The 24,744-nt window shown below is 45.9% G+C and overlaps 1 protein-coding gene across 4 annotated transcripts in view; it reads right to left on the minus strand.

Annotated features, from left to right (window-relative positions):
- Positions 1-1,720: 1,720 nt before the first annotated feature.
- Positions 1,721-24,744, minus strand: part of znf512b (zinc finger protein 512B) — a gene marked incomplete at its 5' end in the record, with an annotated part of 32,971 nt that continues 9,947 nt past the window's right edge. The window contains 16 exons of one of the 4 annotated variants that reach the window (XM_080015497.1): positions 1,721-2,797; positions 3,075-3,173; positions 4,210-4,272; positions 4,399-4,500; positions 4,929-5,393; positions 5,630-5,875; positions 6,395-6,493; positions 10,876-10,968; positions 13,508-13,635; positions 14,307-14,417; positions 16,299-16,370; positions 17,373-17,659; positions 19,100-19,275; positions 19,687-19,818; positions 19,948-20,027; positions 23,445-23,541. In XM_080015497.1, the coding sequence (XP_079871623.1) occupies positions 2,459-2,797; positions 3,075-3,173; positions 4,210-4,272; positions 4,399-4,500; positions 4,929-5,393; positions 5,630-5,875; positions 6,395-6,493; positions 10,876-10,968; positions 13,508-13,635; positions 14,307-14,417; positions 16,299-16,370; positions 17,373-17,659; positions 19,100-19,275; positions 19,687-19,818; positions 19,948-20,027; positions 23,445-23,466 (2,514 nt within the window). In that variant the 3' untranslated portion in view covers positions 1,721-2,458. Of the gene's footprint in view, positions 2,798-3,074; positions 3,174-4,209; positions 4,273-4,398; positions 4,501-4,928; positions 5,394-5,629; positions 5,876-6,394; positions 6,494-10,875; positions 10,969-13,507; positions 13,636-14,306; positions 14,418-16,298; positions 16,371-17,372; positions 17,660-19,099; positions 19,276-19,686; positions 19,819-19,947; positions 20,028-23,444; positions 23,542-24,744 lie in introns of those variants that run through there. The other 3 variants (XM_080015495.1, XM_080015494.1, XM_080015496.1) reach the window with 3 other exon arrangements.

The raw sequence follows: 24,744 nt of genomic DNA on the forward strand, positions 1-24,744 counted from the left end.
ACACTAACCGAAAAAAAAAAAAAAAAAGAAAGAAAAAAATAGAAAAGAAAAGGTGCCACCTCGCTCGCCGACGCGCTCACGTCGTCTGAAGGGCGCGGCCGCCTACGCGAAAAAGAGGACCCGCGTCGGGGCTCGTCTGTACTGCCGTGCTCCCCGAAAAAGTCCCGCCTGGATAGAAGGCGGGAACTCTGTCTTCCCTCCCCGCCGGAGAGACGGAGACGCGTGCACAACCTCCCGTTCCTGAATAAAGACCTCCACCGCATCCATTCGCCACAGAGGGCAATTTAGCTCCGGCAAAACTTTTGAAATATAAAGTTTACGGCAGAAAGGTGACTAAACACTTGGGATACACGTATCTGTTTTGGCGCGCCAGATCCGTCTCAGTCATCGCTCGGTGCAAAAGATGGCGTAGACGTATGTTGGCGCTGGATGAGGATGGAGATGGCCAGGTGGAGGGCGGACTGTCTGAGTAGGACCAGGTTTCTGCAGCAGTCCTTAAGGTAGAGTGGCGGGTAAAGCACCCTTTAGTTTCTCACCAGAATATCCCCGCGTACGCTACCAACTCCCAAAGCTTTCTGATTGCTACCTATGTAATACGCACAACATAAAATTGACCCTATTCATGTTTTTCTTTTTTTTTTAGCAAGCAAATTATTATTCATCATGGATTGACACAGCAAATAAAACTGTGATTTCAAGTATCTGCTTCAAAGTCAAAATAGCACTTTCTGATTGCACTCAATAACACTCAGCTTTGCTCTCAACGTTTCCATAAATGAAAGTTAACTTCATAAAAGATGTAAGTACGACTTTCTCTTAATTTCCTTTTTTTTTAAATTTTTTATTTTTTTATCTTATCATATATTGACTGGAATAATAGCCTTGCATTTAACAAGAGCTGTTATGGCTTTGTGTAATTACGCAGTCGTGTTGGTTTAGATGCTAACTACAAAAAGTTGAATGTGCTGCTTGTTACCCATCTAAGTAGAATTTGTAGATTTTCTCTAGTTTTCTCTTTTATGTTTGATGAGTGTACGATAGTCCCGCTTTACAGCCACTGTGTTAGGTTTGGACGCCCCTGGAGTGCAAAAATACAAATAGGGAGCGGGATGGGGTTTAAGGGTTAAAGTGCAAGATAATAGCTTTTAGCAACCTTGAATTGATTAATATACATAATATGTGAATATTCATCTGCAAATCGTTATTTTGTTTCATAAATATTACGATCCTCAACCATTCTACAAAAGATAATAGCAACTCTTTGATTCAAGCAAAAGCAGTGGCCGCCTTAAGCGTGTGTAAAATTTGTGGCGTCTCATTTGATTGTGCTGCAATGGTGCAACAAGCATTCCACAAAATCCTTCCTTCCATCACTACATCATTTCCTATTTTCAATAGCCCCCTCCCGCCCCCCCATTTTAAAGTTGTATTATCTATAATATATAAGTTAAACAAACATGGTATTTAGTGTTATCCGTACTAAATAAAGGTCACACACGTATGCCTTGCAGATGGAAACCTGAAACCTTTCGCTTTCGAAGGAACTAATCTGTTTGTCATGGCTGTCACAGCAGATCCCTCTCCTGATCGCGTGATACAATTCAATTACAAAAAAAAAAAGTAGAATGTCAGAAAAGTAACACGAAGGAAAATAATATTGAGACAAACTTCAACAAAAACACAGAAAACAAAATATTATTAAACAACTGACCATGGACTAACATTTGAGCTTATACAGAAATTTGGTATTTATGAATCAAAAAAAAAAAAAAGTAAAATCAATAAAAAAATGTAAAAGTCCAAAATTGACAGTGATCAATACGACGTTGTACTGAACACACACTTAAAATAATTCTGATCGCCCACGATCCAATTTGACCTGTTGGCTCTGAAATGATAGATGGCATCATTGCTTTGAGTATATAGATATATAAGTATAGATATTGTTTATGTACATAGTACAGTATATCTGAAAAAAAGGGGGGAGAAACACTATCAGTAAATGACCTCACCATGCGAATAGAATAACCTTTAAAAATCTCTCAAACACAACAACAGCCTACAGACTCGTGGATAGAATTACACTCAATTCATTTGGAGTACTACTACGTTAGGTTAAAAAAATGCTATATCCATGTAAAATTCAGGACCTTAACCTTTTTGATTACAATCAATTTCTGTTGTGAGTGGAGAACATAGAACGTGTCTTAAAAAGTGAGAGGGAGATTGAAATGAGACTGAAAAGGGGGGGGGGACAAAACAAACACCGTGGTTAAAAAAAAAAAAAGAAAAAGTACTGTATATACCAGACATATCAACAAATAGTTTGTCCCGACTTAATGATTTGCTTCTTGATGGTCGCTTTTGCTTCCTTCTCCTCCGTGCCCTTCTTCTCGTAGCGTGAGCAACGTCTTGTAAATTCCTGTTAAAGTAGAAACCCCGCTCGGTCCGCCCGGTGCTACTCCGAGGACGGCCGTTTGGGTTTCCCCCGCTTGGCGGCGGACCCGTTGGGGTGTCTGTTCTGCGGCGCACTCCCGCCGTCCGTGGGACTCGGGGTGCGGGCAGGGGTCTGTGGCGTCGGGCCTGGACAAGGGACGAGGGCTGAGTTCTGGGCGGGCGCGCCCGGCGACGGAGTCTTTGCCGCGTGGGGCGGGTCGCCGGCGGGCGGGCGGTCTTTGGGCTTGCGGCCTCTTTTCTTGCCGGGGGCGGCGCCGTTTCTCACCTCGGCTTTGACCCCGTCGCTGTCCGGCGCTCTGCTCTTGTTGCCGGAGACCACGTGGCTCGCCCGGAACCAGTTCTGAGGCAGAGCAAAACACAGCGTTAGCACTCGAGCGGCGGCCGCGCGGCAGAGGGGTGTGTGTCAACAGCGAGGGAGCTTCACCGGAATGTGATTTTTTTTCTCAGGAACAGCTGCTCTGTCTCGGGTTAAAACTCTAAGTAAAAACAAAAGGCACGGCTGTCGAGTTTCACCAGCCGGAGAACAACTGTGTGAGGGAACGACACTTGAAAAGGTGTGAATTCAGGCTCGCTGCTCTGTTCGGAGCTCGGCAGGAGCGAATGAGTGGCGGGCCCACCTGAGAGTGTGTTTTACTGATGTGGTATTTAACGCCGCTCTCCGAGCTGAACTCCTTCTGGCAGATTAGACAGGTATACTTTCCCAGCTCACCGCCGCCCTGCAGGGTGCATGCACAAGGCACACACACAAAATGAATACCGTGATATATTCAATAACTATTGCAAACATCACATTTCACACAGATATAATACATACTACATGTGTTTGTGTGTAATATAAACGTATATTGTACTGGAGACAGGACAGAGGAAACGCCCTGTGAGAAGTAGGGTCGCCCTTCAGAGCAGCTGCAATCCTTCAACTCAGACTCAAGTTCTGCGCTCTTCACTCCAAAACAGCGACGTTCACATCTGGTGATCGTGGAGGCCGTGGTATCCTGCCGTTCATGAGACCACTCTTGAAATTGTTTATCGGTGCGTTGGGGGGGGGGGGCTTTATCGTCCTGGAATAATGGAACGTCATGCGAGAAAAGTCGTCACTTCAGTTCTTATAGTCTTGGGTCACGGTGCCTCCGTGCAGGATAATTTTTGGACTCCATGACTCCTGTGGGACAGCCGCCCATAGCGTCACAGATCCCCCCCACCAACAGCTGGCAACACACATTGTGCGTGGAAGGCGTCCTTGAGCTTTCTCCAATAGAAAAAACATCCAGATGTGCGAGACGTGCGTTAAAGTCACTAACTCACCAGACAAAATGACTTTCGTTTTCCTCAGGGGTCCAGGTCCAGGTTTTGGAGTCAGAGTGGTGCTTGATTCATAACATTGCTGTTTCTATTCCAGTGCTGTTTCACTTGCAATTCATCTTAGAGGCCTTTCTCCTCTATCCACTATCCTGTTGTGTGTCTGTATCCCTGTCAGTAAGTTAATAATAATAATAATAATAATAATAATAATAATAATAATTCTGACAATTTGTTATTTTGTCCCCTCAGGCCCTTGCTCTGCACCACCCTCTCTCCCGCTCCCTCTCTCTCCCTCTCCTGGGCCGCCTTCTCCCTCTCTTGCTCTCTCTCCCTCTCTCTCTCCTTTGTCCACCTATTGAGTGACAAAATCTTAGTAATGAGTAACATAAAACGCAAACGTCTCCGGAGAGCTTCCAGACACAGAAACACCCAAAACGTGCATGTTCCTACCTGGCTGCAGTTTGCTAGATGGGCTTTGAGTCCTGACACACTGGAGTAAACGGCTTCACAGTTCTGTAGAAAATAGAGCAAAAAATAAAGTGAGAAAACACAAACCTCCCGGGTCCCCGCTCACGACAAAGGCAGCACATTCATGGAAAAGGGTGCGGCTCAAAATGTTAAAACAGTTGAGTGTCTCACTCCGTTGGTGCAGCATATGAAGCCCTTCTCCTTGACTTCGTTCTTCCAGGTCTCCAGCAGTTCGGGGCTGAAGTTGGGAAGTCCGGGGCGCGTGTAGTTTAGCTGAGGAGCAGAAAAGGAAAGTGAAAATACAAAATGTTCTTCCGGCTGGCATGACAGAGAGAAAGAGAGAGAGAGAGAGAGAGAGAGACTGGGAGGTCATCTCTCTCTATTGATGTCAAACACAAGGTCACTTTGGTGCAGTGAGAGATTGTCTTTTTCATGTCCAGGTTGGCTTTGATGTAATGTATGTATGTATGTGTGTGTGTGTGTGTGTGTGTGTGTGTGTGTGTGTGTGTGTGTGTGTGTGTGTGTGTGTATGCACTCATGTCCTTTGTAAGAAAAACTGATTCAGGCATTCAAAAGGCCCAGGTGGCTGCTTGCAGTGCAGTGTGTATAACGGTCCTTGAGTTTATCTCCGGGCTGGCAGTGCGGTTGGCGGTGTGTGTGTGTATCTATAATTCATGCAGCTCCCCGTCCCGTGTCCTCACCCTCTTGCTGTCGGGCACCAGGTCGTCCTTGATGCGGCGCTTGGTTCCCCAGTCCTTGGCGAGCTCATCCTCTGCGATCTCCTGCAGGTGGAACACGGCCACTTGGGCGGAGCGGCGCCGCACCCTGCCACTGGGCGTTCGGTCCAGGTCCTCCCCGAGGCCCTTGCTTTGCGCCGCCCTCTCTCTGTCCGCCTCCCTCTCCCGCTCCTTTTCCCTGTCCGCGTCCCTCTCCCGCTCCTTCTCTCTGTCCCTCTCTCTCTCCTGGGTCACCCTCTCTCGCTCCCTCTCTCTCTCCCTCTCTCTCTCCCTCTCTCTCTCCCTCTCCCGGTCTCTCTCCTTGGGCCGGCCTGAGGCGGCTTTCTCCTGCCAGTCCTTGCGGCCTCCTGCGGGGGGTTCCTCGCAGACCACCTGGCGTGGAGACAGGACGCATGTTTGGGCTGGAGATGAGGAGGCGCCCTGCAGCACCTGCAACCAAGAGCACACCGTCATATGTGGAAGAATAAAAAATCACAATCACACACTTTGTATTGTACATGTATTATAACTTTCAATGTATGTACAAGTAGAAGTGGAAAACTATTAAACTAGAGGTAAAAAACTATAATACTACTATTAACTATTTAAAAGCTAAATCCTGTCCTGAAATTAATTAATTTGTCACAAAATTCTCTCGTCACAAAGATATCAGTGGATTTCCTCACCCTCTCTTTGCCAGTGTTGTTGTTGGTGTCTGTGGGGCAGTCCTTGCTGTTGTTGCTGTTGTTGTTGTTTGTGGCAGTCGGTGCGTGTTCGGTGCGCACGTGGTAGTCCCTGCCGGCTTTGGATCGGTATGTCTTCCCACAGTGCTGGCACAGAAACACAGGCTTCTCGTCCTCTGAGAGATCCCTGCCGCAGCGTTTCTGGTGGTACTGGTAGCCCATCAGGCTGGAGAAGTGGGCCGAGCAGCCCTGTGTTTTGGCGCACGTGTTTATTTGTGTACGTGCGTATGCATGTGTATGCATATGTGAGTGTGTGTGTGCGTATGTGTAGGCAAAAATAAGACAGAGTCAACACACATTAAAACAGGGGAAATAGGTAAATCGAAGTGATTTTAATTTTTAATGAGACATTAAAATCATATTTAGTCATTTTCTTTTGTGGTTTCTGTGAAAAGATCTGACAAAATAGCAGGAGGGCGAAACAAGTGGTGACTACGGAGCATTTGATTTACTCCTCCCCCGTCTCGCCCTCGCTCTCTACTGCAGTGTGAGTAATGGGAAGCGGGGTGTTGATGTGGTTTTGGGCAACATGACAAGAAAAGGGCAAAAAAGAAAAAGAAGTCGGGGGGGTGCGAGGGGCAGAGGCCGAGAAATTACTAGTTTGGGAAAAAAAGAGGCACAGAAAAATTGATAGATGGAAATGAAGGGCACAGGAATAACAGAGCAGTAGAGAGTGAGAGACAAAGGGAGGAGGAGAAGTGTGCATACCTCGCTAGGACACTTGATTCGTCCCATCTGTTTGAGAACTCTGCGCAGCCGCTCTCTCTCCTCCTGCTCATCTCTTGCCTGGCCTTCGCTCCCCGAGGGCTGGGGGGGGCGGGGCGGGGGCAAGAAAAACACAATGTCGTACAAGCGTGTCCCGTCCTAACACCTCCCTCCCCTCCCAAAATGTGTTTTCCATCCCGTGCGCTCTCGCCGTGCCAGCATCATTAAGTGGTTTCATGGCGAGGCCGTTACTCAAGGCATGTTTATGACAACTGTCAAAGCCCTGTTTTCGCCGAGTCGTCGGCTTGTGCCAAACCCCAGAACCCCGACCGAGACCAGAGCGACAGATGGCAGGGATGCCAGGGAGAGGAAGAGAAGGAAGCGGAGGAGCGCCGGATGATCGGAGAGGGCGAATATCACTTAAGGTGTGATTTTTTTTTTCTTCCCCCTACCGGTTATCACATTTCGCAGGCATTTGCGATGAATGAGACATGGCGCTGGTACTTTGTCAAGACGAGACGAGCAGAAAGGAATCTCTGCTTCAAGAAAGTCGTGTCACCGTCAAGCCTTCAGGCGGCAGAGCAGACACCGGCTCAGCCTTTGATTTAACTCAGCGGTGGGGGGGGGGGACATGTGAAACTGCATCGGCACATATTTGAAACGCCTCTACTGAAAAGTGAAAGAAGCATGAGAATAGTGGAGAAAGACAGAGAGAGAGAAAGAGAGAGAGAGAATGGGAGTGGTGGTATTACAGCAGCAGCAGCAGCAGCACCAAGGTCAAACTCAGCAGGTGACCCTTGCCCTTTTGTCAGCCATCTGTATTCCCCCATATAGTAGGAGGCATGTGGTCGCGCCGACAAATGCAACTGCAGAGCAGCATCTATTCTGGTGCAGGAGAACCGAGTTTGAAACATTAATACAGCGATGGCTTTCAGCCTCTCTAAACAGCTTTGAATGAGCTGCTCTTGGAAATGTTGAAGGAAAAGTGAATGGGCTTGGCCGGTGTGGTAGCAGCCGAGTCCCATTCCTAGAGAGATCTAGGAAGTAATTCTCCCTGCGCTCCTCTACTGGCTTGTTGCAGAAGAGGTTGGAAAACTGCCTTTTTGCACGTAAGTTGGTAGGACCCTATACAAAACGTCTGGGTAAAATACAAAGTCAGTATTTTTTTTCCGCTGATCTTTTAGTGACAATATCTCCACTCATTCATGATAATGCGCCCTCCTCTGTTCTTCCTGATATATATAAATATATATACCTGATACACTTATATTTTCCTGATTTGTTTTCATATGTATTCACTGCTATCACCTCATAAACTCAAGGGTTTGGTTCTACTTACTTACGTTTTTCTTTTTTGTCAGCCAGTGTGCATTACAATAACAGGACAAAACAAATAGAAGTTAACAAAATGCAGGGATAACATTTCAATGAGGAATTATAAGTCAGGGGAATCATAGATCTATCAGATATTTTTATATATGTGAATTGTCCGGATACGGACACGAACACGGGTCTCCGTGCGCCCCGATCGCTGTGTCCCGTTCCTCCAAATAAAACAACTGAAAACAGTAAAACAGGGTGGGGATGGGCCACGGAGGAACAGGGCACGACTCGTTAACATAATTTTCTAGGCATTACGCATGGAGAGGCGGCGATCGGGGAGAGAGCCATTTCACACGGTTTTGTTCCATAAGGAGATGTAAAACAAAACAACCTACACCTACAATAAAAACACGCCGTATAGGCGTGGCGGACACGGGCACCCCATCGCAGGCAGGAGCATCATTAGTACCATCGGAGAGGGAGACAGGTGCGCAAAATGCGCCACAAACGCTCACTCTCCGTGCCCCCACCTCTGGATAACCCCCTAGGCCGCCGCCTATCTTGCCTGTAGGAAGAGCCTCATTTAACAGCCTAATCCGATTAGACTGACAAAATACAGACCTAGTTCTGCTGTGCGTGTGCTGGTTGCACTTTATTCCACTGCGCAGTTTACTGTTGCAAACCACTCAACATGTCCCCGCCTCTACAAGGCAGTCCTATGCCTCAATATCCATGGTTTTATACAGTCATTTGTGGCAGCAAATTCTTTTAGATGTTGCTGTTGTGTAGCCAGTTGCGAACATATCAACAAAGATGGATAATATCAGGCTCAGAAAATTATTTTTTTTTGCTCTCACTCATGCATCGATCCAACTGATTTCACTCATTAGTTAGACCTCTGGGTTGACGCCAATTACCAAATCCACATAGCTGACTCAAAATGTCAGAGTGGAATTTTACTTCATGGACCCAAATTTCCACCTCTGCATACCAAGACAGGCTGGATATGTCTTGAACTACAGTCAACCAACTGGCTTCTGTTCTATTCAGTCTTCCCTCCTATGTCTTCCTCGTTCTATCCGCCTTGCTACTGTCCTGCCGTCTAAACGGAGACTGGATCTCCCACTTTTATAATAAGACAAAACGCTGCCAGTGGGGTTCACCGCTCTGCTGAGCTGGACAGCGCCAACGAGGTCAGAGCGGGATGGCTCCACGTGGAAGAAAAATGACCACGTCAAACAGTTTAACTTGGCTGCTACAGATCACCGTCATTCAGTCAGATCTGTCAAATCTTTATTTAGATTCAAGAGGTTTATTCATCACATACATATACATACTTTCCTACATATATGCAGTGAAATGTAATGAGCGCCAGCGCAGGCGACCGTAAGGGGCGGCGCCACTATCACCTTATTTAAGATTAACTAACATTGCAAATTCAATGGAAAATGAACTGCAATTCATACAGCGCTTTTCTTATCTTGCGACCACTCAAAGCGCTTTACAACACACGCCACACATTCACACTTTGATGGTGGCGACAACCGTGCAAGGCGCACAGCTGCTCATCGAGAGCAGTTAGGTGTTCAGTGTCTTGCTCAAGGACACTTCGACGTGCTGCTGGGATTAGCAGGGGATCTAACTGGGAACCCTCTGACCCTTACTGGACAACCCGCACTACCTCATGCGCCATCGTCGCCCTCTCTCAGCTTTACTGGAACTAAATGAACTGTGATAACCGTGTGCAAATTTGTGTACGAACACCGACAAATGCTGGGAAAAAAACAAGATGCAACAAGATGTGAGCAGAAATGCACGCTGCAACAAGGTTTGGTGTGCATGTACGTTCATTAATCTTTCATAATAGTTTTTTGAAACAGCCGGTGGTGAATAATTTAGCAAAACTTTATAGGAGTGGCGCTGCTCTAATGCGGCCGTGTCTTGATAAGATCTTAATGAAGCTTTCTCCTGTCAAATGTTAAGACAGAGAAAAGAAAAAAAAAAAAAAAAAGTAATATGAGCACTTCAAGGACAAGAATATCAATTTTCAGTTCATCTCCGAGATGGATCACCACCTCGATGATTAACTTGGAGGAAGAGATCATTACGGCAGACAGAGTACATTCATGTATGGGTGTATTTATACTCCTCCAGGAAAAAACAAGAAGTGTGCAGCCGAAAGAAGATGAAGAAGTGATCCATTTGTAGATGTCTTGACTACATATGGTCACCAGCCCTGTAAGATGACACTAGCTACATACCTGTATAGAAACCTTTACTCCACATTGAATGCAAAGTCAAGGTCTAAGCCACACCCCCGCGGGGCTGCAGTTTTATGCCATGGGCACACTACAGGACTAAAAAAGTCGTCAGATCGCTGTACAGTTCACACTACACAACATTCTTCTGCCTCGTGATCTGGAATCTTGAAGTCCTTGTGGTTTCACGCTGCATGACTGATCAGCGACAGGGGGGTCAGATCTGTCTCTCTACGTTCTGTCACGAAAACACAAACGAGAAGTGACGCCACAAATGACGCGATAACGGATTGTTTATTTTTGATCACCGTAAAAAAAACAAAAAGGAATACAATTATAATAAATATATGAAAAACCTAGAGAAGATAAGTAAAATAGGTATGTTGTGTGTTTCTGGCTGCTGCTGTGATGCACTTCCGTCTCCCTGTCTCTCCTTCTCGACCCCCCCCCCCACAATTTTATGTCGGCTCTCATTGGCTGTAGCTCCACGAGCAGATATTAAACCTGCTTGATGTCTTGCCTGCAAGCCATTGGCGAGCAGTCGAATCGCATTGTGATTTTCCTCCGGTCTGGGGCTTTGCTCGGCGATCTCCAAAAACCTGACGGCGGGTGGAAAATCAGGCTAAAATGTAGTCTGAACACAGCATCGGGTGACTTCTGTGGTCAGTGGGCCACTGTGCCAGTGGCTAAACATGAGCTGCCATGTAAACACCCTCCATCTACACCCTGACAGAGTCAAAAGTGAGTGAAAGGGAATGGTATGGTGACAGGGGACTACATGTAATGCCTCTTTGTGCAGTTGTGTGTGTGTGTGTGTGTGTGTGTGTGTGTGTGTGTGTGCGTGCGTGCGTGCGTGCGTGTGTGTGTGTGTGTGTGTGTGTGAACGGCTTTTGTGAGTATTACCTTGGTGATGTGCTCAGCCATGGTGTGGTAGTTGAGGCCGGCCTTGGACCTGAACTGCTTGTGACACTGCTGGCATTTCAGGGCGTCTTGGAGCTACCAGGGTTAAGAGGCCAAACAGGGGATCAAATAACAACGTGTCATTTCATGTCTATGAAAGGAAAACAACTGGGACTCAGCAGCTACAGTAGTCAACCTGGTAGTATTTCAAGAAAGGTCTAATAGTCTATGTTGCTTGTGGACACTCGTGTGTCAAAATCTTTCTATCATTGGTGGTTGGAGGATAATGTCCTTGTGAAGCCACTTTTGGAACCAGCAAAAGAACAATTTCATACTCGACACTTTTTGTTTTTTACCAGCTGATAGGCCTAGGTATCGACCCGCAGAGTTTTTTTTTTTTTTCATTTTTAATGTTGATTGACCTGGTAGTAATGCGGCCATTCTGTCACTATTTAATGACCGAACTGTCACTTTAATAGAGTCACATGAACCACCGGGCCAAAGAGTCATTAAAATGACTGCGAGGACAGATCTTGCTAGAGGGCCGAAAGGCCCCCGGAGAGAATGGCTTCCAGGGGAACATTGTAATTCTGCTGGGTTGTCTTTTTCCTCCCCTTCCTTTACTTTGCACTTATATTGAACACAGTCAACCATAGAAATGGACAAAGGGCTTTTTGATCTATCAGAGCTACTATTCACGTTCTCATACAGGGGAGACATAGAGCAAAGAGCCAAACGAAAGGATGCCGGTGGAAAATATTGAATTGATAGACGGCGCAATATTCTTTCCACAGCCTATCCGATCAATACCCTCACTGTGATGTCTCCCAAAGCTCTGCACCAGGGGTCCTCAAAGGGGGGTTTCTACCACAATAGCAGTCAGTATGCTTCTCAGATCCAAGCCGTTGAATCGAATACATTACGGAGGTCGCTGCCTCGTGGCCAACGTCTCATTTCATAGCCGGTACTAAAATCAGGTTCGACAGCATGACCCCACAAAAGGAACCACCCCCCGCAGCATTCTTGCAGACCGTATTTAATCTGGTTTATCTTAGCCAGAAAGATACAAATTCCGCTGTCAAAGGGCGCTGACAAATTAGCGAAATGCCTGATTAAGTCTCACACATGCTTCCAAAGCATCTGCCGTGCCGCACAGACCCTCACATTCGCTCACCGCTGAACTCCAAACATATGCTCCATTAAGTTTCGCCAAAGTGGAGGTCAGATCAGTTTGCACGCCTTCCAATTGTTCGGGTGTGGGCAAATGAATTACAGATGCACCGCTCAAGTAGAAAATTATAAACTGAGCAGGGAAAACATATGGAATCAGTGGTGGGTTGAGGGATGTATTTATTATGGTTTCAGAAATTCAATAGTGACTGACTAACAGGGCTTATGATTGCAGAAATGCTCAGACTCAGACGTCCGGGGGAGAGAAGGCGTTCTAAATAGCGGTGCAACGGATCACAGAATTTACGGTCCAGATGGGATCACGGTTTTGAGTCATGGATTGTATAATTTTTTCGGATCAGCAAAAACAAAAAGGGAGAAAAATGCTTGCTTTTCATTTATTCTGTAAAACACTTAAACAAGGAACTTGTGCCCCTGGCCTGAAATGAAAACATAATTCAAGATGTCCAATGTTTAGATAATATCTTAAAATATAAAATATTCAATACTCAATTAAAGTCAAATTAAAGTGCAATATTAGGCAAACAGGATACCTCCTTCCTTTAAACATGGTAGTGAATGATAAATTATGATTAGATCCACTCCCAGTGACTAAATGTAAATTCAATAAGAAACCAGTATCACGTTGAATTTCTCAAGTTTATAACAAACTAAATTTCGTGAAAACCGGTTCAGAATTAAGCGAGTTACAGTCGATTTTATAGAGAAGTCTGCGTCTCTCAATACACGTCGTATTAGTTTATTAGCAGCTCTTGACCCATCCAATATGGCAGACGTACAGCCGCAAAGCCGCGTCATTTGCTTTACGGTTTGTCGCAAAGTAGCCCCAACGCAGCGTGACGTACCGCAAATCAATCATTGAGAGCAAAACGCAGCAGCATCTGTGTTATCTACTTTCCGTTACACCACTAGTTGTAAAAAACACCTTGTGATAAAAGGTATTTTAAACCTGGAGAGGACAGGCAGCCACACCCTCTCCACCCGACATGACGGCAACTGAGCCAAAGCAGCGTTGAGCAGGTGTTACATGACAGCTTGACACGTCTCTGAACGCGGAGACTCAACACGGCTCAGGAAGACGTTTTTATGAAGACAAATAAATCTGTGTCAAATGAATATTCCACCTTTTCAATAAAGCCTCTACTCTAGTGCTCCTTCAGAATCCTCCGCCACATTCTGGGGCTGAGCAATAATGATAAAATCAAACATTACAATAACTTTTGACGGGTAATTTGATGCTGTTTTCATAAGATTTTTAGACACGAGAAATATTTGATAAGCAATGACTGTTAAGCTGGATATTATGACCGAGCAGGTAAAGGCAGCGAGAACAATCTATGATGTTCAGAGAATTCCATGACTTTACTGTAACGCAGACTTAAAGACGACATTAAACTACACACCACATTACAATAAAACAAACCCCAGACGACCGTTCACTGACCTTCTGACAGATCTCCATGTGTTTTTTGAGGCCGGACACCGTCTTCCTGGTTACGATGGAGCAAGTGGGACACACCACCTCACCTCGCTCCGTGATGGCGTGCTGCCACTGGGTATCAACTGGAGGACCTGGACACACGCACGCACGCACACACGCACACACGCACGGAGGATTTAAAAAAAGACACGCGCAATCGCTTCACGCATAAATGCAACTTGTGATTCAAACACCGGTGGGATCCCACCACGCCCGAAGATAATGCTGAATCAGTGTTTGGTCGTTTGTCCTTTATTGTATCCATGTGTAACTACTGCATTGTAATTGTGCTTTTTCTTGTTAATTGCTTTTGAGAGAAGACTTTTTCAGCCTCTGGTTGATGTCCTCCAGAAGACTCACAATGTTTTACCTTAGTTAGATAACTAATTAAACTAGTCTACGTTAACCAAGGCACACACATTTGGGGTACTGTATTACTGACCATGTGATGTAACGCCCACGGACACATTTAAAAAAGTGCCGCGTGTCTTCCCAGGTGACAGCATTCTATCATTGATACATTATTTGCCACAAAATAAACAAAATTTTCCCCAATGTGACTTACTGAGCCAGCACTTTATTTTGTTTGGCTATGTTTGGGAATTTTAATGGGATGTCTGTTACCCATTCAAACCTGAGTAGCAATGCAGAAGTAGCAGTTTTCATAGGTCCGTCTATTACATTTTTGACTGCTTAATAGTGTTGCTGGAGCAAACCTCGAATGAATGGATGAATGAAAGAACGATTGAACAACAACACCTACCAAATGTAAGTGGAGCTGCGTCTTTCTTGTGGGGCTGACTGTGGTTGGAGCCGCTACCCTCCGTTCTTTTCACACGGCCCGCCTTCAACTTCTCCTCCACCTTGTTCATACCTACACACACGCACAACCGCACACTCACACACACGCACGCACGCAGACACTCACACGCACGCACACACACACACACACACACACACACACACACACACACACACACACACACACACACACACACACACACACACACACACACACACACACACACACACACACACACACACACACACACACACCAAAGTCATGAATACTTCCTTTGGCATTCAAGGTAAAGAGAGATTAGTAGGGGCAAATAGGAGAACAATGCTGAACAAGATAAATACTAAAAAGGGAACGTGATATGGTGCTTGAAAAAGAGGAAATGTGAAAAAAACGTTGTGGGCTCGAGTGGATCAGTGACAGCTAAAGAGCAGGAGACCGAGAAAGAGAGAGAGAGAAAGAGAGAGGGAGAAAGTGGGGGGGAGTTGACAAAGTTGTTTGTGGCTGTATATACTGAGTGAGCCATTAAACATTTCAGCATATGAATCTGTGAATGCTAAATATAGGGAGAGAGAGAGAGAGCGAGAGAGCGAGTGTATGGGCTTGTGTCTGTGTGTCATATGATGTGGCCATGATCTGAATTCTTTGGGAAAAAAATCGTGATTCTCATTTTAGCAAAGAATTGTGCAGCCCTACTCTAAAAGCATAAAACACATACATAATCTCCAAATTCTAAAATTTCCAAATGCAAAGACCTTAGCGGGCAGGCAAAATCAAAACAAACTACTAAAATCAAAACAATACAGACTGAAGTGTTGGTGCCGTGTGTACTGTGTTTAGATTTTGTTTCCTGATTTTCTTACTTGTACGGAAAATTAAAAGCATGAACATAACTCTAGAGAATTGGAGTGGAGTTTTTTTTTCTCCTCAGCGCTTGTCGTACACGGTGACGCCGCAGATTGGGACACTCCCTACTAGGGAGTTTAATGTGACGTCGTTGACCCACGAATGACTAAGTACTTCCACTTAGGAGGAGGACGTCAGCTGAGTAGGCGGTCCTTCAATGTGGCAAAAGACACATCTGCGTTTACACTGCCCAAAGAATGTGGTCAAACGAGGCCCAGACCACCTCCCAATGTGATCTGAGCGATTGGATCTCAAACCGCATTGGGGATGCATTGGGTTAACACATGGCATTAGAGCTGTCCACTTGTGATCGGATCAACCAGGACGCATGTCAACGGCAGGTGTAAACCGGGTCTCAAACAGGAGATGCGGTTCGAATTTGAGCGTCACATTTTAGCAGCACCGTGGCAACCGGTAATAAACGAAGCAGTTTCTCCGTAACGCTGCCAGCGAGCGTAACTAATGGCGAGCAAAAGCAAATGGAGCAACCACTTAAACAAACCCTTTGAGGAGTCATGTTCTATTGAGGTTGAAGACCGTATCCACAGACTTGTCATTTTCCTTCGAAGTCTCGAGTTATGAATGCTTTTCATTGCATCTCTCTATAACAATGTATTGAGTTCCAATGAATGTTATGACGAAAACATGCACAACGCACGGGTGGGTGGGTGAGTTGGCGGGTCTTGAATGGTTAAATGTGTTTAATATCAAGTACGACTATCGAAACATGAGTAGTTCTTCTACTGCAGTAGTAATTAATTCATAACAAGAAACCTAGACAACAAGACTGGTAGTTTGCAATTAGTAATGCATCAGCCAAACAACTTATTCATTATTTGTTATCTTATTATCTTTATTATCTATCTTTACGATCTTCTGTTCAATTTTTCTTACTTATTTTTTGACCCTGCACATGCTCGTTCAGGTCTTTAGGAACTGCACGCCATCTTTGTTGATTCTCAAATGGGTTATTTCTCCGAATCACGGAGAAGGGCGTGGTTCATACGAAAAAAAACCCCAAAAAAACAAGAAAGGAGGTTAAGGATCTACCTTTCAGTCCGAACGTTCCGGAAATGGACGGCTGCTCTCCAGTGAACTTCTTAGGGGTTTTCTGTTTCCGTCCTGGCTCAAAAGGAGAACAGGGAGAGCAGGGAAAGGTCAAACACACACACACACACACACCGTACAGCAGCAGACACGAGCGGAGCAGACAGTGAAACATGTCGTTATATCAAATGACAATTTATTCATTCATGGATGGATTCAAGCCAGTAAATGGCTCTTCTTTATAAGGTGGATGTGTATTATTACCGGCACGCTATTATAAGCTCATAAAATGTTAGTGGCATAAAATGTAACAGCCTGCATTAATTATACTAATAATTAGTCAGGCTGCCCCCTGAAAGTCGACGAGTCCAATCATCAGTTGGAAACCCGTCAGTCGACTGAGATTCTTCAACTGAGATTCTTCGTCGAGCAGTCATTTATCTTATTTTGTTTTTTCAGTCAGTGTGCATTGCAATAACAGGATAAAACGCACAGGGATAACATTACAATGAGGAATTGTAAATTAGGGGAATAATAAATATATTTTTCTATGTTTGAATCATCTGCGTCTGGATACAGATGCGAACTCGGCTCTCCGTGCGCCCGATCGCCGTGCCCCGTTCCTCCAAATAAAACAACGAAAAAAAAGTGTGTGGAAGGGTCACGGGTGAATAGGTCACAAGTAGGGATGGGTATTGTTTAACGGTACTACTACTCATAAAGACACTGCTTATCCATCCAGTACTTTAACGGTACTCTTATTGGGGTTTTTTTAAGAGAAAAACTAAAACAAATGAATAGCGGAATTACGATCGCTTTATTTTCCGCGCATTACGCATGGAGAGGGGGCGATCGGGGCGCAATCTGCTCCTTGCCCGTGCCTGTGTGAGAGCCAGGCAGAGGGAGCCGGCCCGGCCCCCCTCCGTGCTTATCTCTATATCTCCGGTGATGGAGCTGGAGCGAGTTGGGATAGTTGGAAGTTGGGTACAGCCTAGTAATCAGTGTAATTTTAGTGTAATTAGAAGTAAATTATTATATATATGTTTTCTACTACACACAATAGTTAGACTATCTTACTATGCCGCATGCGTTCCGGGTCTTCGTCTGGAAAGTGAGGTGGGATGCTGCTTCCATCGCTCTCGCTGCCCCCAGCGTCGGACGACGTGCTCTGGGACTGGGTGGACTGGTGGGACTGGGGCGGGATTGGCGGGGAATGGGTGACGAGCTGGGGGACCTGACTATGGATCTGCTGCTTCCTTTCACTCCTCTGTGGGGGCAGCTCGCCGTTCTGAGAAGGGGCGGACACCTCGTGGGTCTTCTTTACTTTGAAGAACATCGGGGAGGGAGGGCTGTTCTCCATCGGCCTTGATACAGCAATGAGGGCGGGAGAGTTTGGTTCAGTCATAGCACTTACTCTCTTACCTTTTCCCATATCAAGTAAGTGTGCTAAGGAGACACACTTGTATGCACACGTTGAAATATTAAAACATTGAATGTTTTAAATACATATATCATTCTGATTATCACACTTATAATAATACATACAGTATTGTGAACACAACTCAGAACATAACTTAAAGTGGATTTTTTTGTCCACGACAGCGGCGCACCGCACACGACTCGGATCGCTCCCTCAGTGGAGAGGATCCACGACACTGTCTAGACAGGGGTGTAAACAGATGTATTTATTTATTTTGTTTCCTACTTATATGAAACATTTTTTTTAAACACGACAAAACATGAGTTAAGGGACTGTCCACATCACTGCGTAATGGAATGAACGAAACAAAAAACCTTGTACCGCGTCGAACACGTTTGCCATTCCTTTCCGTTGCTATAGGACTTCATTGAGTAAAAACTGGATGTTTTTGTGTAAATACTTTACTTGTAAATAATAAATCCTGCACTTCTGGAATGGGAGACTTTTCCGACCAGACTTTAATGTGACGTCGTTGGCCCACGAATTAGGACGTACTTCCGCGTACAAGGAGGACGTCAGCTGAGTAGGTGGTCCTTCAATGTGGCCCAAGACGCATTTGCGTTTACACTGCTAAAAGAATGTGGTCACACGAGTCCCAGACCACCTCCCAATGTGGTCTGAGCGATCTCAAACCGCATTGAGGACACATTGAGGTGCGTTTACGCCTGGCATTAGAGCTGTCCATGTGTTATCATCACCAAAGACACCTGTTTATGCCAGGTGTAAACGGATTCTAAATCCAAAGCTTTGCCCCAGCCCTCATGCTTAAGAGAGAGAGTGGAATATGTTGCACATGTTGCTTGAAAATAAATAAACAGTTGTCAATTCATGATGCTTTCTCATGTCTTAATTGTTGCTTCCAGCAATGGTTGATCAGCAAGAAAAACCCTGATGGGAGTACCCTTAATATCAAGGATCCTTAATAATTTGATGGCGGAGAAGATTTTTGTTGTAAGACATGATTTAGTACAAAACTCCACACCTCACTTGGAATAACAGTGAAGTTTAACTAGAGGCCATTTTGCTGGGGACCTCCTGGAACCTGTTGAATGACCCCTGGGGGTCTCCGGACTCCACGTTAAGAACCAGTGAGTTACAGCATCATAGTGTGTATATTAGCGTTGATTCTTGCTGCAGTTATTCAGTCTTTTTTTTTTATTCCTCGCTCTTAACTTTGTTTTGCTTTTCATCTCATTTTTGTTGGTGAATGTGATTTGTAATTTCATCTTTTGTTTAAAATTCTTAATTTTCATTCCCGTAAAAACACTCTTCACTGCGCTTTTAACTGTCTCATTAAAATATATTTGATCTGAACCGAGACAACCTTTTCTTTGTGTTGGCCTTGACAGGGCTCTTCTGGAGCTTGTGCTGCTCATCCTTGGGCTCCATGCAGACTCGGTCCGGGTGGTTCCACAACTTGTGCTTCTGCAGGCGCACCTTGGTGGCAAACACCGCCTCGCAGTAGGGGCAGCTGTGACTCAGCTTCTCGGTCAGAGAGGCCTGACACACACACGCACGCACGCACGCACGCACGCACGCACGCACGCACGCACGCACGCACGCACGCACGCACACACACACACACACACACACACACACACAGGGAGAGAGGAGTCAGTGGTAGGACTACTTCCCGCACTGCCTGCTTCAAGTCTTCAGGTCAAAGGTTCTCATGGCCGAGAATTCTATCAAGTTGTCTTAGGTCTGGCTTTAATTTTCTACAAGGAGCCAAAGTAGAAATTACACAGTCAGCTATTGCAAAATTATATATATATATATATATATATATGTATACAGTATATATATATATGACTTGCCACTCTGCCCAGCTGTGCTCCATTGCTAAGGCCTAGTAAGGCATCAAGCAGAAGAAGGTGGGAGAGTGGGGGAGAATCAGGCTCTGTGACTCACCCCCTGGCAGCGCTGGTAGTGGTACTTGACGCCATAGATGCTGGGAAACTCTAACCAGCAGCCCGAACACGGACACTTTACCCTGGAGCGACGTTTAAACTCTTCCTTCCATTGTACTATCATATGGGCCTGCTTCGGGGAGGGAACAGAGACAGGGATATACCAATACCTGTGGATGAGCACTGTAGCTTGTGCAGCTGCCCTGCCCCTTACTGAAAGCCCCGTCGAACGCCCACTCAGGTAAAGTAGAGAAATACTCACGGGGATGCTCCTGAGTTCCTGAACTTCTGCTTTAGGACGACCTTTCCTCTTCCCCTCCAGTGAATCACCACACACAGATCCTGGTGGGGGGGGGGGGAGGTTAGTCAAATAGCTACACATAAGGCTGGTCCCTTGGAAACTCCACTTATATTATTACTCCACTTATAAAAAACATAATTTTCCCATTGGGCAATGGTTGCTTTCAAGGACTCTTGGCCCTTTTACAAAACAGCTGCATAGTGAAAAACAAAAATGCACAAAGTGTACACAGCGGTATTGTAATGGGAGACCTTCAAAACTGTCCGTTTCAGAACACAAATGCACATAAAGTAAATAGGCTGGTGCAATGATGTTAATACTGAATAGTTTAAGGCGGTAGCTCCCTGTGTGTAGCGTGGAAAGAAAGATAGAGGGGGGCGGGGGGCTGGGAAAAAGCTTGGTCTACTGAGTCAAATAGATCAGCTATAAATCACTTGCGCCAGGGTGGACCTCTGACACAGCACCGAGAGGACAGACTGCCGCTCGCTCGCTCTCTCTCTCTCTCTCTCTCTCTCTCTCTCTCTCTCTCTCTCTATCGCTCTCTCTCTGTCTCTCTCTCTCTCTCACACACAGTTTTTAATCCTTTTTCCCCCTCACTCTGTTTCAGTGATTCTTTACATTTTCCAGCTCCTGCTCTTTCAAACTCCTCTCTGCAACCATCACCCCCCATCATCCCACCTCGAGACTAAAGAGGACAGGCGGCCTGCTGGCTCATTACTGCTCTCTCCTCTGCTGCAATTAGACCTCTGCACTATCAGCCCTCCGCTCTACTTATTATCTACGACGCTGCCGAGAGGAGGCTGAGGAGGAGGAGTAGGGTGTGTGGGAGGGGAGCTGACAAAGGGAGGAAGGGAAGGGAGGGAGTGGATGCTGAGAGGGAAATGGGAGACGAGGGTAGGGGGGGAGGGAGGGAAATGCAGAGGCGGATGGCTTCTCCATCTGACCAAGCAGTATTCCGGAGTGACAGCGCTGTGGGTCGGCACTCCCCCACTTCAGGAAGAAGGATACACCTGCACGTGCGCTCTTAACAAACTCTGCACTTATCCAGCGTCGCAGGATTCCAGGCAGCAGGGGGCGAGGCCGGCAAGAGGATGAGATGCCACCGAGGCCTGTCCGGTCCTATCAGATCTACCAAATGTCAACAGGAAGCCAGCGAAGAACACAAGGCGGAGCTTTCTTATGAAGTCTTGCTGTGGATATCTGCTCCGTTTCATACTTCACATCTACATAGTATACACCGATGGATGAATGTTTTAACCCAAAACACAGCCACAACATGCACACTGTGGACCAATCACAGCCAAAATCTAGATTAGACCGCCGGGTGATCCAGCCCGGATTATGGGGAAAAAAAAGGTTACAGTGTTTTCCATCAAATAAATGAATTGAGTTTGTGTCATCGTGGGCTCAAAGAAAAAACAGCTTGTGCTCGCAAAAAGGATTTCTTTCAAGCCCCCCAACATCTCTCCATAGACATGGCTATGGTGTTATTCCCTGCACACGACGCACACAATTTCTCATTCAAACAGTCAAATCTAAGTTGACAGGTTATGTTGATTTCTTTATTTTTTTTACTTGGGACTCAAAATAATAAGGTCGAAGAAAATGATTCGAAAAAAGGTTGAAAGAGGTGAAATGAGAACGTGTTTGAGGATGGTTTGTGGCGTGAACACAACACACAAAAGTAGACTGAAAAAAACATCACGGGTTTGAGTGTGCGCGCGCGATGTCTGCGTATAGATATGAGTGCATTAATATTCTCCCGGCGACGGAGCATTTCTCTATTAGCTGTCTGGGTAGCAGCTGGAGAGGCGATGCAGACGACTGTGCGGCTCTTGTGCTCGGGAGGAAATTGAGCACGCATTCTAATTCTGAGCTTGGAAAATAAAGGTCTAGTAAAAAAGAAGGCATAATTAATAAATTCAGCTCATGGGGAAGATATATTTCCCGTTGCTATGGGAATATGTTCGACTTGTCTTAGTTACCGCTATCTGAGGCCTCTCTTTAGCGGGCGTAATGAGGCTGTCATAAATTATGCCACAACAAAAATAGACGCGTACACAAACAAGACGGCTCGGCCCAGGTGAGGATACAAACCCATTATCCTCACCCGGGGTATTACTCCGGGATAAAAATGCAAACGTTATGTTGTAAAAAAAAACAAAAAAAAAAACTGACTATTTTGTTTTTCCCGCTTCTCTACAAGTGGGTAATCCGGCAGTCCGGCAGGAATTCAGCTGCGACGAGGGACATTGTCCTCGTATGAAGACAAAGCGGGCCTATTGTGTCAGGCCTGAATCGCCCCACTTTCTGGCACAGGCCACGGGGAGAATACAGCTGTTTGTCCGGTGTCACAGAAGGACTTTCTACCAGCTGTCTGGTAAACCCTGGCTGAGGGGGGGTAGCAGGAGAAAACAGCTGAAGAAACTACAGACGGAAGAGGAGAGAGGAGCAGGAAAGCGGAGTGAAGAGAAGGAGCTCTGGCAGCTGCTAATGATCTCAAATAACCTCTGAGCTACGCGTGCAACTGCTTCCCCTGAGTGCACGTGTACACACACACACACACAGACACACACACACACACACACACACACACACACACACACACACACACACACACACACACACACACACACACACACACACACACACACACACACACACACACACACACACACACACACAACCACACTTGTTAGAAAGGAGAACAGTAGTTTGTTTTCCTCAACAAACACTCACACAGGAGCCTTTGTCTCCGTTTCCACAGTAGCATTTAGACTGGGTTTAGATACACGTGCACACACGCACGCAGGCACGCAGACACACACACACACACACACACACACACACGCAAGCACACACACACACGCACGCACGCACGCACGCACGCACGCACGCACACACACACACACACACACACACACACACACACACACACACACACACACACACACACACACACACACACACTCCACTGAAATACGACAAGGTATCTGTACTTCCTCAATCAGAAGACAGGACAATAGATGGAGAGAGTAATACACCCTGACACGGCGCACAATAAACACTGGTCGTCCAACGGGGGTCCTCCATTGTGACTATCGATGAATCCCGGGCCTTTTCTCATCGTCCCTGTTCTACCGTTCCCCTTTTTCTTCTGAGGCTGTCGATGCTTCTGTTCCTTTACCTCCACACTTACACTCCTTTTCAAAGCCACTTTAGCAGCTCGCTAAATCCATTCTCCTCTCAATGCTTTCCATTACGACTTGCTATTCTTTCTATTTTTCCTTTCTCCTCTCACATTTAAAATAGACAGAGGTACTTGCACAGACACACACACACACACACACACACACACACACACACACACACACACACACACACACACACACACACACACACACACACACACACACACACACACACACACACACAATCCTCCGCCACCATATTCCTACCACTCTTTGAAAATGTCCCCATAATCCTCTCGCAGTTAGGCTTGATTCCAGACAGTTAGAAGTGGGGAGGAGGAGCAGCGACAGCAGCGCTGCTGCTATTCCAGACACTGACTCACCGAAGGAAATCCAGACACTTTCTGACTCTGTCAAGTCTCCCCCTCTCTCTCTCTCTCTCTCTCTCTCTCTCTCTCTCTCTCTCCCTCTCTCTCTCTCTTGCTCTCTCTCTCTCACACACACACACACATTCTCTCTTTGTCTCATTCTTATAAACGCAAGTACACGGGAGCCCTCATACTCACACATAGAAACACACACACACACACACACACACACACACACACACACACACACACACACACACACACACACACACACACACACACACACACACACACAACAAAGACGCAGTATTCTCCAAATATGTTGGTGGTGATAGGGTGAGATTATATTTGGGCCCATAATCCGTCTTGCAGTGGTAGAAAACTGTGAGTTGCTGTCCTCATCCGAACCTGCATGTGCCATATAGTCGTAGTCAACCTCCGCTGTTCAATCAGCGCTCAGGGTTCAACTTCGAGCCTATACTCTTCGAAGAAAAATATTTGTTAAAAGGCAACTATCCTGTGTTGGTCACCAAGCCATGTGTGTGATACCAGTTAAGTTGTTACTGATAGCTCTGAGTTTAGGGCTGCATTCATTCATTCTGTGCTATCAAACCAGGCCTCTTTGAACCACCTGTTCAAACAGCTTCGCAAACCGCCAAGGAACGACAGATACAGATGGCACAGATGATACCAATGATAATCTGTGATAATCATTGGTATCAAAATAGACCTAAATAAAAATAGAGCCTTCGATACAAAGACAATTTGTCTCCTTGTTCAATAGGCTAAGCTGCACAACAGGGCAACACTTTGTGCACAGACCAGTACCGGTGCAGTCCCGTGGTGGGGTATCTGTTTACAAGCTCCACTTAACCACGCTTAAAACAGCCAAATCAACAAAAACTAAAAAAAAGCACAGGATGCCGGAGTTCCTGCTGCATAATCTGGTGACTCACAATGCCACCACAGCCTCTTCGGACTGGCATTGATTTTACAGCTCCGCACATCAGCCACACGCTTCATACTATTGGAAAGCAGATCTATTGCCTGACAGAGTTGAGTCTGAGTTGGCCCACAGCCAGCGATATGTTTGCTGATTCCCAATGTAGATCCTCGCCGTACGGCCTGCCAACAGATGACGGGGAAATAAAAATGTACCACCGCTGTTCTAAAAGGAGTCCAAACAATGGAATGGAATT

This window comes from Zeus faber (genome assembly GCF_960531495.2).
Source record: "Zeus faber genome assembly, chromosome: 15".
NCBI classification, from domain to species: Eukaryota; Metazoa; Chordata; class Actinopteri; order Zeiformes; family Zeidae; genus Zeus; species Zeus faber.